The sequence below is a fragment of the Balaenoptera musculus genome, chromosome 4, assembly GCF_009873245.2.
Source record: "Balaenoptera musculus isolate JJ_BM4_2016_0621 chromosome 4, mBalMus1.pri.v3, whole genome shotgun sequence".
Lineage (NCBI taxonomy): Eukaryota > Metazoa > Chordata > Mammalia > Artiodactyla > Balaenopteridae > Balaenoptera > Balaenoptera musculus.
The window spans coordinates 63,599,697-63,617,227 of record NC_045788.1 but is presented as its reverse complement, the minus strand read 5'-3'; the positions used below and the strand labels follow the sequence as shown (position 1 = coordinate 63,617,227).

Genomic DNA, 17,531 nt, shown 5'->3' with positions numbered 1-17,531 from the left:
CTCCCAGGGGCTGGAAGGTGGGAGCTTTGGTGTCCAGGGAAGGTGTGTGATTATGTGAGGCTCGGCTTATCTGGTGGATGGAATGAATTTGCTTCCAAGCCAAGTCAGGGGGAAATGGCTTAACCCTCTTTCTGTCTCTGTCTCTTTGCTGTTTTATCTGTGCACAGAAAGGTGATGAGAGCAGTACATTGTTTTTACTAAGCAAAGTTTTTCCTGATTATAAAACTAGTACCTCCTCACTGTAGAAAATTTGGAAAATACAGAAGAAAGTAGAAATTAGAGAATAAAATAAATCCATAGTGCTGCTAGCTATAGCTAACCTCTGTTAACAGTTTGGTGACTTTTCTTCCCGTACAACATATCATTGTATAAAACCGAGATCATAATAGATCATCAAATTTGCATTCTGCTTTTTTCCCTTAGAACTTAGTAACGTGAGCACATTCCCAAACCATTCAATGTTCTTATAAATATCTTTTTGATGGCCACTTAACATTAAATCATACAGATGTACCACAAACCTTTTGGTCATTTTGAGGCCTTTAGGATATTTTCAGTTATTTTAAATAATGCTGGGTTAAACAGCTGACAGAGCACAGAAATGCTCATCTATCTTTCAAAAATGATTTCTTTAGGATAGAATCCAAGAAAGGAAATTTATTAGTTGAAGGTTGTAAACATTTAAAGGATAGATAGATGGGTGATAGATGATAGATTGTTGATAGATAATAGATGATTGTTAGGTAATAGATGATTAATAGTTGATTGAGAGAAAGAAAGAAAGAAAGATTGTTCTGATTTCTACTCCCCCCACCACATACTCCACTCAGATGGCCCTAATTTTTAATATTTGCTTATTTTAGAAAATACACACACACGAAGAATTTTGTTTTGATTTGCATTTCTATTAAAATAATCTTTACAACAGTAAAATAAGTGAATAACTTGTTTTCCAAATATGAGAAGAAACTCTTTTTAGAAAGAGTGGGGCTGCCTGCATCTCATTCCCTTGCTGTCCCCGCAGGGCTCCAAGGGGGACGGGAGACACGCCTGGACCATGAAGCATTTCAAGAAACCAACCTACTGCAACTTCTGCCATGTCATGCTGATGGGCGTTCGGAAGCAAGGCCTGTGCTGCATTTGTGAGTAAACTTCCTTCCAACCCCTTTTCCCAGGAACTGTCTTGCTCTATACATGATTGAGCCATTCCCAGAAAAGTTTAGGCGTCTCTGCTTCCTAGCTTGAGGGACTTGCCATATTATTCCAACAGCAGAAAATAAAGCAAAACTTCCATGTCCTATTTTTGTTCTACCCAAGTCAAATGGACAAATATTATCCTATTGGAGTCTCGTCATAGGCCACTGACTGCCTAGAAAAAAAGCTATTAAGGTTCAAATGTAATTAAAAAGCATCTCATAATAATTTCAATTGAGTTTTGCTAGTGAATGTTTTGGTTGGTCAGAAGAACCTGTTTTTTTTTTTTCAATTAATAAGCAACTATATTCATATATACAATGGAATTAAAATTATCCATTTGTTTCACTTTATAATCCATTTAGTAAAGTCAGATTGGAGAGGAGAAAAAAACACACATGGAAAAGGAAGGAGGGAGACTGGAAAGGAGGACAGAAGAAAGAGATGGAGGAGAAGGAAGAAAGATGGGGTCATGTAGGAAAGAGGGTGGGTTTGCGGAGCAGGAGGAGAGGGGAGGGGCTGTAGCAAGAGGGCTTTGTAGGGCCCAGGGTGCGTGGGTGCAGAATCCTGCCCCCCACCTCAGGAGGCAGACAGCAAGCACTCAGCCTGAACCCTCCAGGGACTGGGGAGCTGCTGCTGCAGCAAGGGCCGTCGGGTGCGGGGCGGGTCACCAAAATGTTTTATCTGCCATGCACACAGGAGCCAGGCAGCAGGCAACCTCAGCCCCAAAGGTCATCGTAGCAGAGCTGGGCCCAGTGTCCACCAAGAGCAAGCGTCAGCAGGCAAAAGTAGGGACCCACCTGTCTTTCCAGCACCCATTTCAAATCCAGCTCTCACCCACTTTTCACAGGCCCAGCCTCATTCCTAGTACGTTCTAGGCCTGTTGACACAGTGGTAAACAATAACAACAACAGTCATTTGTGGAATAGCTGTTCTGACCCGCACGCGTGGTGCTTTATACAAATTATGTAATGCTGCAAAGAGAAAGCAATTTTCTTCCCATTTTGCAGAAAACCCTGAATTTCAGAGCGGTGAAGGAACTTACCCTAGATCGTGTGGGTAGTTACAAATGGCAGAGCCAGAGTTCAGGCCCAGGCCTGCCTGTCTCCAGAGTTAGGAAGACGCCAGCCTTGCTATCTACTCCCCAACATCCTGACATTCAATACTGTGGCATTGGCATAGCCAGGATGACTCCTCACTCCCCTTAAGCGGAAAGCACCTTTCTGGGGATGTTTTCCTGCTGCATTCACCACCCGCGGTGGAAGGCAGTGTGGCAGGGTGGAGGGTGCAGGAGCATGTCTGGGAGATAATCATGGACTCTTCTCAGTGAACAACTGGAGACTTGAATTGCCATTAGGCAAGGCCAGCTCCATATGTCCCCTGCCCCTGACTGGCCACGCAGAGGGAGGCACGGGCCTCAGCTGGGGTGGGGGGCAGGGGGATGGTTGACCTTCCCTACGTGGTCACTCACAGTCACTCTTCTTATTTTTATTTTCAGACTGTAAATACACTGTCCATGAACGCTGTGTATCCAAAAACATTCCTGGGTGTATCAAAACGAACTCAAAAACCAAAAGGGGCGGCGAGGTTGGTGATACGTATTGCCTTGTTCTCCTGCATGCTGTGTCCCAGGCAACATGTCCATCTCCACAGATTCCTGGGCAGGAAGGGACTTTGGGAGCTTTATACAGTCCCTTCTCTGCCTTGAGGACCACCCTTAAACCATCTTGTTCATCCGTCAATCCATTTAGCATCTCCCCGGTGCCCACCGTGTGCCAGATCCTGTGCCGGGGGTTTGTAGGTTAAAAGGTTGTCCTCAGCCTGGAGGACTGTGCAGTCTAGTGGGAGGAGACAGGCATGTAAGCAAAGCGCAAAGTAGCGAGCTGTACAGTAGCGATAGGGCTATGTGGGACATACAGTTGAGGCACCAAGGGTGGCGGACAGGGAAGCTTTCACCAAAAAGATGGCGTTTGAGTAGTGTCTTGAACCCAAATCAGCAGGATTTCATAAGGAATCAAGGAGGACAAGGCACCCCAGGCTGGAGAAGCCTCAAGTGTGAAGGCACGGAGACGCGGCTTATTCTCGGATTTGTACTTGGTTCCGTGTGACTGGGATAGAGCATGCTTAGAGGGAAGCGGCGGGAGATGTACTGCAGAACTGGTGAGATCCAGGTCTCGTGAGGCCAGCTGAGGACTTGGGAAGGGGCTTCATGTGTAGCTAGGGGGCCGCTGAAGAGTTTTGGGTAAGTGAGGAGATGTTTGGGTGTGCGAATTAGGTTAATTGCTCTGACCATGGTGCCAGAGAGAGATCAGATCAGAGGGGATGAAAAAAACTTTTCCAACAGTTCAGGCAAGAGCTAATGCTGCCCTAGGGCCTGACTGGGGTGGGGTCTGCACTCACCCACTATGCTCTGCTACGTCTGCAGTAGCACAGTGATGGCTCTGTCTGTGCTGAGTGAGCGTCCCCCAGCCATGCCGGTTGTTGAGTGTTTTGACTGTCCCACTGGCTAAGGTGGAAGACATAAAGGGAGAGTCTGAGAGATAATTTGGAAGGTCCTACCACCAGGACCTGGTGACAGTCATGTAGGGGATGAGAGAGGGAGAGAGGTTGGAAATGGCTACCAGGTTTCTAAGGTGGCCATTGGCTGGTACCATTCACTGAGTCTGGAAATAGACTCTTCTTCAAATTAGCAGGGGAGAGGCACTCCGAGTTCCTGCAGAGGGAAATCCCCATTGAGGAATCTGAGTCAGGAGATGGTTAGCAGGTGGGAGTGGTATCCAGCCCTCCCCAGTAGGACTCCGAGAGAGAAGGGCACCTCCAGGGACACGCATGCATGCCTGTGAGACACCGCATGGCCTCTTGTCTACTCCTTCCGTACCACGCCCATACACACACCGTTCCATGTCCATGCCTTTCACCAGGACGTATGGTGCACCTCCTGGGCTCAGGCCCTAAGCCTGCACTCCTGCCATTGCCACACTTGGAACAGAGAGAGACCTCTGAGGGACCAGCAGGGCACATTCACGACCTTCTGAGTCTCCAGGGGCAACCTAAGTCTTTAACCATCTCTTCTGATCCTGGAAGAGGATGGAGAAGGCAACGTGGTATTGGGAGACTACCGTGGACTTGGAGTCAGGAGACCTGGCCATGAGTCCCTGCTTGGCCACTTACCAGCCTTGGAACCTAGGGCCAGTTACTTAACCTCTCTGCAGCCTCATATTTTTTCTCTGTAAAATGAAAATAATAATAATCTCAGAACAAATTCATTGTGACCATGTAGATGACAAATTGATTAGCAAACTGAGTGTTTTATACCCTCAGGGGTGAATGGCAGAAGGAGAAACTACAAAGTAAATGTGACACATCTTCTAGAGCAACAGTTTTACCGAAAATCTTTTGGAAGGAGGACACAGTAACTTAATTGATAAGTAATTTAAAACTTTTATCTAATACAAACATGGATGGTATCATGCAAATATTCCATGTGTTTTTAATATTGTGCTTGTAGTTGGCACTTCAGGCTATGTCCCCACGTTCCCCCAGAGTCCATATCCACCCCTTCTGCTATTCGGGATACCCTGGTGAAAAAATTTTTGAGGAGTTCTATAGAATTCCCGGGGGACTTAACTGAGGGCTCAGACCCCCAGAATTTGGTGTCATGGGTCACTTTGCACTTACAGTCACACACACACACACACACATGCATTCCCACCTGCTTCCCAAGTTCCTGGGCTGCTTCAGGGGCATGTCCTGGCCAGGAGGCAGGTACAACCCGCTCTCCAGGAAACAGACATGAAAGCCACTGGCTGATGACCCACACTAACCCTTTGGGCTTTCTCTCTAACTTCCTTCCTGAGTGCTTCTCAACCTTGGCTGCATATGATAATCACTCAGGGTGCTTTAAAACATACTAATGACGGGTCTAATCCCCATAGACTCTAATTTATTTTGTCTGGAGTGAGGGCTGGGCATTAGGACTTCTAGATGCTGCCCAGGTGGTCCTGAGGGGCTGCTAAGGCTGAGAGGCACCGGCCCATAGGAGACAGAGGGGGAAGGGATTTCCCATCAGGGGCACCCTCCAAGGGTTAGGACTGTGCCAGGAAGGCCCTTCCAAATGTGCTGTCTCGTTGGATCCTCCCAGAAAACCCAGAGGTGGGGCATTTTATGCCAATTTCTGCAGATGAAGGACCTGAGACTCAGAGAGGTCCAGGAACTGGCCAAAGGTCACCCCGCTGCAAAGTGGAAGATCAATGACTCCAACCAGTTTTGTCTGTAGCCGAAGCCCTCCTGCGTTTCCCTGCACCCTGCTGCCTTCCAGAAAAGGGCACACACAAACACATCCCTTTGCAAAGAGTTCCGGTGACAGACAGATGAACTGCCAGACAAGACGCTCAGAGGCTTGACTGCCAGAGGGTATGAACTGTTCAAAGAGCAGGCAAAGTGGCTTTCCGTCTACCTCGATTAGCATGATAGAGGTTAGGTAGGGAGTGACCACACCGGTGCAGTTCAGCGAAGCAGCCCGGCACCCAGAAGTGCATCCACTAAACAGGAACCAACCCTCTCTGGCCTCCCCGCTCCCTGCGCTCCTCCCAGACCCTTCTCCTCAGGCCCAGGGCCCAGGGCCCTGGGATGTGGTTCTGCAGCCTTCCCTGGTATCCTTCCCTTCCCTCCTGCAGGTGATGCAGCACGCGTGGGTGGAAGGGAACTCCTCTGTCAAGTGTGACCGGTGCCACAAAAGTATCAAGTGCTACCAGAGTGTCACCGCGCGGCACTGCCTGTGGTGCCGGATGACGGTGGGTTGGCGCCCAGGGCAGCCCCGCTGCTTTTCAGTGTGGTTTTTTGCTCAAAGCTTCAGCCAGGCAGCAGTGGACATCCTGCCAGAGGGCATGAGCAGAGCTATGTGAGCAAGGCTAGAGAGGGAGCCTAGAGCCCCTGTTTAGTGCCCTAAGTCTAACTGCCTCCAGTGAATCACCAAGATGCCCAGAGAGAGGGCACCCCCCAGGGCTGCTTAAGAAGAAGCTGACCAGTCTACTCTCTTTGTGACCAGGCAGCTGTGAACAGCAGGCTGGACCATTAACTTCCTTCGCCTGGGTGTCATCTGGGCCGGGGGCACTGACAGAGTGGGAGAGGAGTTAGATACTCAGTCACCTGCATCAGAGGAAGGCATACTCCTGACAGCAGCCCCACTGCCTAGACAAGAGGCCTGTGCCCACTGCCATCATCCATGACAAATGTCCACTTCCTCCTTGGACACCTGGAGCTGCCTGACCTGCCTTCCAAAGCAGACTCAGTGCCGTTTCTTGTCCCCTTGACTGGGTATCAGCCTCAAAAAGGATGTGTCAGACTGCAGAACTCTTAAAATGCAGAGGTCGAGTCATGGGGTTTACCTCCAGCCTCTCATGAGTTTGTTCAACAAGATCTCCTTCCTTCCCGTGTCTCAGATCCTAGGGAGCAGATATCCCATGGGGGCTCTGGAATCCACATGGGGGTGCCATACGGACAGGCCACAGGCCTGCTTGGGACCATTTTGCTCCAGCTGCCATGGGCAGCACTTGGTCTCCTTTCTCTGCCCACGGCAGACTTGGTACCCATAACCAAGCACACACACCCATATACACTACACACCACACACACACACACACTCTCTCTCTCTCTCTCTGCTATACTGTGAAAGCCAGCAGTGCATCAGGATTTAGGGGAGCACCAGACAACCTGCCTCCCTAGTAAATTTCTAAACCTTCATACTTGACATTTCCTTGATCACTTTCACTCACTCTCATCTTCATTTTTTCCTCCAGTTTCACCGCAAGTGTGAATTGTCAACTTTGTGTGATGGTGGGGAGCTCAGAGACCATATTTTGCTGCCCACGTCAATATGCCCCATCACCCAGGTAAGTGCTGCCACCCCGATGGGGCTCCGGCTCCCCTGCAACCCCAGCTCATGTTTCAGATGCAGGCAGCGTTCAGACATTCACATCCCTCAGAGGCCTCCCTCAGCAACTCTTAGGATTTGTGTTTTCAGCCCAAGTTTAAAAGAAGTCAGTGCTGCACAGTCACATTGTGAGGGAAAACTTCCCTGACTGAAATGATTCCAACCGCTGGCCACCCAGAATGCTCTGAAATGGCCCAGCAAGGAAAGCGCGTTCATTCTAAGCACCTTGCAGGCAGATCACGTATATGGAACCTCAGTCACCACCTGTGCACAGCTAGGCTTCCCAGGCCTCCCTTGTCCCTGTCACCCTCTCTCCTGTGTCCAAACATGGACCTTCCTTTGCCGTGAAGATTTCCACTTGGGTGTCACAGCCCTTCTTGGAAATGAAAGATGCAAAATTAAACTCTATTTATCCCCATCTGAAACTTTTTCTGTCTCCTGTGTTGAAGACCCCTCTTTCAAGCCAAGCACCAAACACCTTAACTGTTCTCTTTCCATGTTGAAGATGCTGCTGAGTTCCACTGATTCCTCACATCTCACCCTTGACTTAACCATCTTCTTTCTTATTAAAAACTAAAGAAAAAAACCCAGCACTTTAAAAACTATTTGGCAGTATCTACTAAGTTGGAAATACACAAACTCTGTGACTCAACAATTGCCCTCCTGTGAGAAATATGAGCATTTATTCCACGAGAAGACATGTACAGGAATGTTCCTATCAACTTTATTCATAACAGTCAGGCACTGGAAACAAGCTAAATGACCATTGACAAGAGAATAGGCAAATAAGTTGAGGCAGATTAATGGAATACTGCATTGCAATGGAAAACAGCCATGCTTAGATGCAAAAATATGGATAATCCCAAAAATATAATGCTGAACAAAAGAACCTGGACTCAGAAAAGATATGGTCTATGATTCCATTGGTATGAAATTCAAAAGCCAGGCAAAACCGATAAGGTATCAGGAGTCACAACAGAATTATGCCAGAAGAGGCAGTAGTTACAAGGGCATATACGTATGCAGAACTTCATAGAACTGTAGATTTAAATTTGAGCATTTTACTCTATGTGACATTAAACCTCAATGAAATGAATAATAAACATTGAAAAAACAAACAAACAAAATAGGACACATGACTTAGTATTACATCATTTAGGTAGTGCTTAACAGAGAAACCAGATCTGAGACCTTGCTTCTCAAAGCTCAAGATTCTAAATCAACAAAGTAGATTTCTGCACATTTCAGTGTTTCCTCTGAAACACTGTGTCCCTTCCAGTGTCTCGAAGTTAAAGTCAGGGCAAGTGATGACAACTGCCCGGAGAGTCCTTGAGAAACCCAAAGGGAACATTTCTTTTTTTACGTCCGAAGTCCCACTTTGAAAAACTCCTCCCTACACTATACTGGTTTTCTATTCTCCGTCTTTATATTAACCATTTGTTTTTCTTCTGATTTCCTTTTTTGTAGGAGGCATTTTTTTTTCCAAAAGATGCTTGTCTTTCCTCTCTTTTATAGGACAGGCAAGATGGGAAGTCTGATGGTAGCATGTCAGCCAAGGATGAACTTGTAACGCAGGTACCTCGGCAAGCCCCAAATCTACTCACTCGTTCTAAGCTGGTCCAAGGCTGTGGAGGGGAGAACAGGATTTGGCTTCTAGAGAAACACATCTCAACATCTGCTTTCTTATCTGATTGATTATATCGCACAGGACACTGTATTTCCAGCCTCTGGGGTTACCTTTAACAACCACACTGTAGGCAAGTGGTGCGAAGGGAGGTTGGTTGATCCCGTGGCTGGCTGAACTGGCTTTATCACCTTTTTAGGAACACATTGCATAAACTTCAATATGCATACTCTCTGAATAATAATAAGAATGTGGCTTAAAAATAGACAGTTAGGTTTTCCAGGACTGCCAAGCTGTCTCCAGAATGTGATCTGCCAGCACAGAGTTAACTAGATCCAAAAGTTCTTCTTCATCCTTAAATGTATATTTCAGAACTCATTTTTTTAGCTGGATTCACCAATGAACTTCTTTGTGCCTTTCACAAAGTTCCAGGGAATGTAGGAAAGGCAGCCTGGTGAGGTAGAACAAGTACCAGAAAAGGAAATAGAACACTGGGGCCTTCTCCTCTGCCTCTGAACCTTAAGTTTCCTTGTTTGAAAGGGGGCATAGCAATCCCTGCACTGCCCACCTCCCATAGATGCTCCAAGATTCAATGAGAACATGTGGATGAGTGTAAAACATAAGCAATGATGCTTAATGTGGGAAAGCTCTAGACACCTTGAAAGGGAGAAAGTCAGATGGAGCGCACACACACACACACACACACACACACATACACACACACACAGTGCAGGTATGTCAGTTGTTTACAGCTGACATCTATCTGGTTATCCTGCATCTGTTCTGATTGGGCAGTGCCCATGCTCTACAGGTTGTTAAACATTTTGAATGTCACCCCCAGAGATAAAGAATTACTCCTTAGGCTCCAAGATGCTTCTGGGTTTCACACAAATAATCACCCTTGGCAGATGAGAAAATTCCTAAAATTTATAAAGGGTGCTGCTGTCCGTTTTGAACAATACGGCCCTGTGTTAGGTGAATTTTTAGCTTGCAATCTGGAAAAGTAGGCATTAGACAGTGAATATGGAGCAAAGCTGCATCTCTGTATCGGTGTGTCCTTCTGCTGAAGACACAGGTATTTATTGAGTACCCACTCTTGTATCTGGGGCAATGGGGCCCTTGGTAGAAAGGTTATACACACACCCGCCCTGCTCCTGAGGCATTAAAATCCATTTGATGTTTTGTGATATTTACCTGAGAAAATAAAAAATAAAGACATATACAAATAAATGATAACAGAAGAAACCCAGAAGATATTATTGGGTTGGCCAAAAAGTTGGTTCTGGTTTTTCATAAGATCTTCCGGAAAAACCCGAATGAACCTTTTGGCCATATCAATATATGCTTCAAGTGCAATAGTTTTCGTTGCAGTGATCAAGGAAAACTTCATAGAGGAAGTAGCTCTTGAATTGGGCCCAGAGAATGAGGAGTTCTTTTTTAAGAGGTTGCTAAGAAGGAAGTGGGCATTTCAGGGCATTAAGGAGGAGAAGAAACCAGTGTGAGCAGCCCCAAGGGGTGGGAATTAACTCCCTAGAAGGTAATAGCCAGGCTTGGCTGGAACTGCAGTGAAGGTTAGAGTAATTAAGAGAGAACAGTAGATTGGGGCTGCACTTAAATGCCTTGCATGCCAGCTTAGGAGATCTGGATTTTATCCTCTGGGTAACGAGACGTCTGTAAAGGTTTCTGAGCAGGAGTGGTATGACTAGTGATGTCCTGGGAAGGAACTGCATGGGGGCAGCATACAGGGCTTCACCTGAGGGGGGCAAGGCCCGAGCAGTGTGGGCACCGTGGCAGCTGCCGGAGATAAAGAGACATTCCAGGGAAAGAATTGGCAGGACAGGGTCTTCCCTGGATGACGGGATGAATAATAAGAGTAGCCAGGAGAGAGGGCCAGTTTTGTGGGGAAAGAAGATAGGTCCGGTTTGGAGCGTGTTCTGGTGAGACATCTGGCTGAATGTACCCACTGGACAGTGAGAAATGTGGAACCAGGGCTCAGGAGGAAAATGGGGGCTGGAAATGTGGATATGGAAGGTACTGGGGTGGAAGTGTAGTTAACTCCATGGCTGTTATTTTATTTAGGTGTAGGACCAGATGGCCCTAACTTTTAAGATCATAATCAGCTGTATCCCTCACAAAATCTAATCTTGTGCTGTGGGCACAATGCCACACCATTGTGAATAATTTGAAGTTGATGCCATTGCCCCATCTCTGATCCCAACTTCAAACCCTTGTCACCATTAACACTACTTAAAGGCCGTTAGGCTGGAGACACTTAGCTGTTTAATCCCTCAGAAAACTCAGCCAGTGGACCAGCACCTGCTGCCTCCTGACCTCCTCTCCTCCATGCCTGGACCCGCTTCTCTCCCAGGAGCTGTCTCAGCATCCACTCTCATCGCATTCCTCCTATTGGCTGAAACAGAGCTAATTTCTTTTTCTTTTGCCTTTTAAGTATAAGATCATCCCCACCCCGGGTACCCACCCCCTGCTGGTTTTGGTGAACCCCAAGAGTGGAGGGAGACAAGGAGAAAGGTATGTTCTCTTCTTTCTCGAGATGGAGAGGCTAGGCCAACCGTAACCGAGTGGGCTGTGGAGAAGGCAGACCTGTGGTCCAACCCCAACCCTACCACAGACCGCTTGATGACCTGGTCCAAGGGACTTAATGTCCTTGTGCCTTGGTTTCCTCCTCTGTAAAATGGAGGTAATAATCGTTTCTCCTCCCACAGGGGTTTCGTGAGCATTAAAATAAACACAGTGCTAGCCTAGGGCCTGTCACGTGGGCCATTATTATGGTTCCCGAAATCAGACCAAGTTCTGAGACGTCCGTTAACTTCCCAGCCTTGCAAGTCTTTTCTTGATTTAAGAGACGTGGCAGAGGCACCTGGTTGAGACCTCCTGGCCTATCCCACCCTTGAGAAAGCAGGGCACCCGTCTCATCAGTGAAGGAAACGCCCAGTCTCTGGGAAGCCCCAAGAGAAGGGGAGGGGAGGGGTGGCAAGGGGCAGAGCAGCTCTGCCTCCCAGTGTTCAGCTCTGGGGCAGTGAACAGATGGCAGGGTGATCTGGAATCCAGGTTTTAAAAAATAATAAGCAGGGTTTAAGCAAGAATTATGAGAGCCCCCACCCCAGTCCTAGGGGCAGAGCACCCCTCCTGAGCTGACCTGATTAGCCTCAAGCTGGAGCTTGAAACCAAGCCTAGATGTGGTCACTGCCCACAGCCCTCCTCTGCCCCAACCCCACGTCCTACGTGTCCTCCTGATCCCAGGATTTGGGGGACCTTTCCATAGAGGGTCCCTTGGTGCCTTTGTCTAGCCCACAAAGAGCAGAATCATACTACCTAGAACATACAGAACATTTGGGAGAAGGTCTCCATGAAGGAGAAGGCTTTAGGAGAATGGAAATTCTGTTCTCCGGGTTGCTCTGTCCTGTCCTCTGTGCAAGGGGTGCTACTCCTGGGGTTGGAGACTAGAGTCCTGGATGGTGGGGAAGACCTTGAAATGGGGTGAGGGCATGGGTGAGGCCAGCCAGACCTGGGACTTCAGGGTCTGCAGGGCCTACATGCACTCTTCTCCCCTCTTGGGTATAAATGGCCCCACTTTCCCACCATCAATGGGCTGCAGAGGTACTTGCCCTCCTGTGACTTCTCACAATGACATTCCCCTTCTCTGTCTCGGTCTCTCTCTCTCTCTTTCTTTTTTTTTTTTTCCATAGAATTCTTCGGAAATTCCACTATCTGCTCAACCCCAAACAAGTTTTCAACCTGGACAATGGGGGGCCTACTCCAGGGTATGGAGATACGATCTTTACTTCTTATTTCTCCCCCGCCCCCTTAGATCTCTAAAGAAGATAGCTTTTGGGGTCACTTTTTTTTGTCTCTTTCATCGGTGGACTTGTCCTTCCTGCCATTTCACTCCTTTTCTCTTCTTTCCTCATATCTACTCTTATTTCCTCCTGGAGATACTCAGGACCACCCATTATGGCTAACTCTGGGAAGTAGCCTCCTGTGCTTTATCCCAGAAAAAGTTGTTGATTTTGTAAGAGGGAGAAATTGCACATGTCATTTGTTGGATTGACAAGAAGGGCGGGCTGGTAGATTACTTTAACTTATTTGCAAGGCCATATTAGCTGGTATCTTCATACTGAATCATCAGGGAGAAGGAAAGAGTTTTCTTACCACTGTCTGTCCGTGTTTCAGAAATCTGTACAGCTGACTCAGAGTTCCACTGCATGTTCTGTTGTGGGGGCCTGTAAGGATCAAGACAATTGGTTGTTCAATGAAATCACTTCTTTCCTGGATCATCCAAGTTTGAGGTTGTTAAGCTCCCCCTGACCCTTCTCCTCCTGTCATTTGCCTATTGGCTATTTCCCTGCTCATCAGCAAAGTGTCAAGGAGACGGGGAACAATGAGAGGAGACAAGGCAACCCCTCTGCAGCTCAACCCAGGGTCTACGGGAGGAGCTGGTCCTTGTGCTGGTGGCGGACATGATGAGCCCTGTAATCAGAGGCCCCTCCAGCATTAGGACTGGAAGGTACCCAAAGACTGGTACCTTCTTACCAGCCAGAGACAGTGCACTAGAGACATCTGCCAGCCGGCCCAAAGCTATCTCAGTGCCAGGTCCTCAGACCTGCACCTGCTAGGCTGGGCTTTCCAACACACAGCTGCTTTGCCCAACATCTGAACCTGCATTTCTACTCTGGGCTCAGCAAGACCTTAATAGGGGCTAGAGTAAGGACTCTAAAAAGGAACTCTGTCCCTGTCTTTGGTTTGACACAAAGCTATTATTAATGGCAGGGTTGGTGCAAGACCCAGTAAAGGGGAAAGAAACATGAATGTAGATTCAGCACCTCTGCCGTGACTTACCTGTAAAACTAACTTCAAAATAGAGCCCACCCGTACGGCTGCGCGTGCCATCAGGGTCACCATGATTGCCAATTACTGCTCCATTGTGACTTGTGACTGAGCAGCAGCCCACAAATACCTTTACCAGCCGGCTCTCTTTTAGGGCATTTTCATACTTGAATACAGACAGTACTCTCACTTAACTGCATCTGTTCTCAATTGGTTTTGCCCAGGATGACAAGCCTGGTGGCTACTTCTAGAGCCACTGTGCCCTGAGTATCTCTCTCTGCTGTACATGTCAGCCTGTAATCAGACAGGCTGTCTAGCTGAAGGGAGCCTCCATTCAGAACCCACTTCATACAGGAGAGCAGAGTTCTGCAAGAGAAAGGGAGGGGACGGGATGTTAATTTGCCCATGCATGCACTGGTGACTCAGAAGGGGTCTTCTCAGATCACCATGCAGGGCAAAGAGGAAATACTGAGCTTCAGCTTCTCAAGCCCCACCTCAAGGCCTCCACAGGTCATGTCTGTGCTAAAGCGGAGGTTCTTAACCTTTTTTGCACCAGGAACCTATTTGGCAGTCTGATGAAATCTACGGACCACTTCTTAATATTAAGATAATATTTTTTAATGTATAAAATGAAATATATAGGAGTAACAGGGAAACTCATTATACTGAAAAGGACAGTTATCAAAAGGTTAAAAAACAAATTTGTGATAGGAGAATATATGTGATTTACTAAGACATTATATAGCAAGTTCCAGAGACAGGTCTAATAGCTATTGTAAATTAAAAGCAGCGATGAGCAGAAGTGATGTAAAATATCTGCCACAACTGTAGGAAAACATCGAAATACCTGTGATTTCGGCTGCTTAACAAAGTCACAGGTATTGTTAATACCTCTGTGATTTGTGGCCTACATACATAATTGAAGGAAATGCTAAATTTCACTTAGAGCTTAGGGAAGATAAGAGTGTAACATTTTCTTCCAGTTCATAGCCCTCTGGATTCTACTCCCAGACCCCTTAGATATGCACCTCAGGTTAAGAGCCCTGCTCTAAAGGGTTAAGGCCCCTGAGGGGAGATGGTGCTCACTCCACTTAGGTCTGGGTGGGATGAAGATCCAGCCAGCTCAGTGCATCTGACTTAAAGGGGAGGTCGTGAGGACAGAGCAGGTGAGAGAGCTGGAGAGGAGTCAGAATGCTGGGGGTTAGTTGTATCAGTGCCAAAATAAGCACACTATGGATTCCTCTGCCTAAATCACAGAGAATTTCTAGAAAACCATTTTCTGTGTTGAATGTTGAGTCAGCATCTCCTTATACAAAGATGGCTCCATGGGATTCATACTCAATGGCATTGCTTAGTAAGTTCTGGTTTCATAACATTAAGTGACCCTTTCAACCCCAAAAGGAATCAAGGTCATAACATACTCCCAGGGAAGGGAGTGGGGGGGGGGGGAATCTGACTCAAGGAGTGTCAAAGGTCAGCCTGTAAACAAAACCATTTTGGCCTTTCTACTTCCAGACTTAACTTTTTCCGTGATACTCCAGACTTCCGTGTTTTGGCCTGTGGAGGAGATGGGACAGTTGGCTGGATTTTGGATTGCATTGGTAAGAATGGGCTGGAAGGGCCTTTGCAGTTGACTTATCATAAATATATTTAAAGTCAGAGGAAGGCAATAAACAAGAAAGAGAAATGGAGCCATGTTTTGTTCATCCTTGTTTCTACTCTTGGACCAGTGCTTGACCAAATATCTACTTTGGGTGGAAAAAAGAATAAAAGAAGATAATGGAAGGACTCCCACTGGTACAGATGTAACAGCTTAGTTTCAGGCCTTGCTTCTTAAGTAGCTGTCATGGCCGGGGTTTAGGCAGTTGCAGGACGGGCCAGATGGGGGGTTGCGGGGAGAAGGAGCAGGACTGGGACTCCAGGCAGGTCCAGGGTGCTGGGTAAAAGCCAAAGAACTAAGCACTGATGCATAGCCCGGGGCAAGACACCTTGAGATGAACACCTGGAGAAGGCACCTTTCTAGATGTGCCCAGAAAGCACATCTAGAAAGCACAGATGAATGCAAGCAAAGAAGCGCCACGGTGGGCTGTGTCCAATATGCCGAGATCCAAAAGGCTATAGGGAGGGTAGGGAGGGCCCAGGCTGGGTATCAGGAGGCCTGGGTCTAGTCCAGCTCTGCCTGGATCTGTGGGTCCTTGGACACAGCACCACCAGTAAATGATGGAGAATGACTCTGAAATTCTGGGACAAGGGGTATATTCAAGATCTAACCCTGGAGCACCCAGATAAACACTGAGACATGGGACATAAGCATAGGAAAGCAGCCAGGGGTGTTGCTGGGGAGGGTGGTCATCGAAGTCCGAGATGACCCAGAGCAACAAGCCCTGCGCCTCTTTGGTCTTTTTGTCCTTCATTCCCCAAATCCTACCTGTGCACCTCCAGGTGCCCAGCTCCCCTCAAGGCACTGGTGATGCAGCAGTGAACAAAGGACAAATATCCCACCCTCACGGAGTTTCCTTTCTAGAGAGAAGAGACAGGCAATAAACAAAGAAATAAGTGAAACATACAGTGTGTCAGAAGGTGATAAAAACATAGCAGAAAAGGGGCAAAGGGAGCTCGGCGGAGGGAGTGGGGTTGCAATCTAAGACCAGGTGGTTCCGAAGGCCTTGAGGAGCAGATGACATTCGCATGGAGACCTGGAGGAGGGTGAGCCTTGCGGATACCTGAGGGTAGAAGGAACAGCAAATACAAAGGCCCTGAGGTAGGAGCAGGCCAGGCTGCCAAAGGCAGTGGGAAGGCTGCAGAGCGTGCCTGGGGTGTAGTGCGTGAGGGTAGAGTGGCAGGGGATAAAGCAGAGATAATGCAGGGCCAAGTCACTAGGACATGTAGGACATTATATGGAATGTGGCTTTCATACTGGGAAGGTCCCAAGATGCTGGATGGTTTTAAGCAAAGCCGGAACACCACAGATTACAGAAACAGAAAAGGGCGGAAGCTGGGAGACCAGTTAGGAGGCTCCTGCAGTAATCCAAGGAGGGGGGACTGTGCCATGGACCACAGTAGTGACAGAGGAGGTGGTGAGGAGGAGTCAGATGTCTTTTGAAGGCGGAGCCAGCAAGATTTGCTGACAGACTTCGTGTGGGAGATGAGGGAAAGGAAGGCGTCAAGGATGGGCCAGGATAGACCCCGAACAGGGTGGAGAAGCCTGGGCCCCCAGGGGTCGTACGTAAGCAGACCACCTGGAGGAGGGGGACCGGCACCCCGCACACCTGCCACATCTACTCCCCCACAGGCACTTTGGTTTCCATGGACACAGCCCTGCCAAGCAGCCACCCACGCTCTCCTGTCACCTCGGGCTCTGGAGTTGTTTGTGGGAGGAGGGAGGCGTCCTCTGGGAGCCGGGGAAGGAGAAGCTGATCAGCAGGGGGTGGATGGCTGCAGTACCTGGAGCTGCTCGCACGGGTCCCTCTCCATCGGGAAGGGGAAAGTAGGCTTTGCTGATAAGTTTTATAAAATTCAGCTGCAGAGGACACAGGTGCTGTACGCTGCCCAGAACAGAAAGGTCATGTGAGGTGATCTGCTTTTTCACAGGGTAGTGGCCCAAAGATCAAAAAACAAGGGTAAAAGGAATAACTGCACAGTTTTCATTCATTCATTCAAGAGAGGTTGAAGCCCTTGTTCTGTGCTCTCCGCCGCCCCATTTCGGTCCCCTCTCTGATGTGCTGTCCTGCTACAGCCAGAGTGGTCATTCCTGAATGTCAGTGGGGTTGTGGTGTGTGCAAAGCACATCAGTGGCTTCCCAGGATTCTTAGATAAAGATAAAAACTCTTTAGATGCTCCACAGGGCCCTAAGTGGTCTAGCAGCTGCCCACCCAGCCTCATTTCCTACCACCATCCTCTCCCTCTAGACCCAGACACCCGGTCCCTCTCTCAGAC

At 48.0% G+C, this 17,531-nt stretch overlaps 1 protein-coding gene across 1 annotated transcript in view; it reads left to right on the top strand.

Annotated features, from left to right (window-relative positions):
• Window positions 1-17,531, top strand: part of DGKG (diacylglycerol kinase gamma) — a 198,975-nt gene that overhangs the window by 87,283 nt on the left and 94,161 nt on the right. The window contains exons 10-17 of the mRNA XM_036851756.1: window positions 1,025-1,142; window positions 2,693-2,781; window positions 5,871-5,987; window positions 6,993-7,085; window positions 8,642-8,701; window positions 11,200-11,279; window positions 12,458-12,532; window positions 15,111-15,196. Coding sequence (XP_036707651.1) covers window positions 1,025-1,142; window positions 2,693-2,781; window positions 5,871-5,987; window positions 6,993-7,085; window positions 8,642-8,701; window positions 11,200-11,279; window positions 12,458-12,532; window positions 15,111-15,196 — 718 coding nt within the window. The remainder of the gene's footprint in view (window positions 1-1,024; window positions 1,143-2,692; window positions 2,782-5,870; window positions 5,988-6,992; window positions 7,086-8,641; window positions 8,702-11,199; window positions 11,280-12,457; window positions 12,533-15,110; window positions 15,197-17,531) is intronic.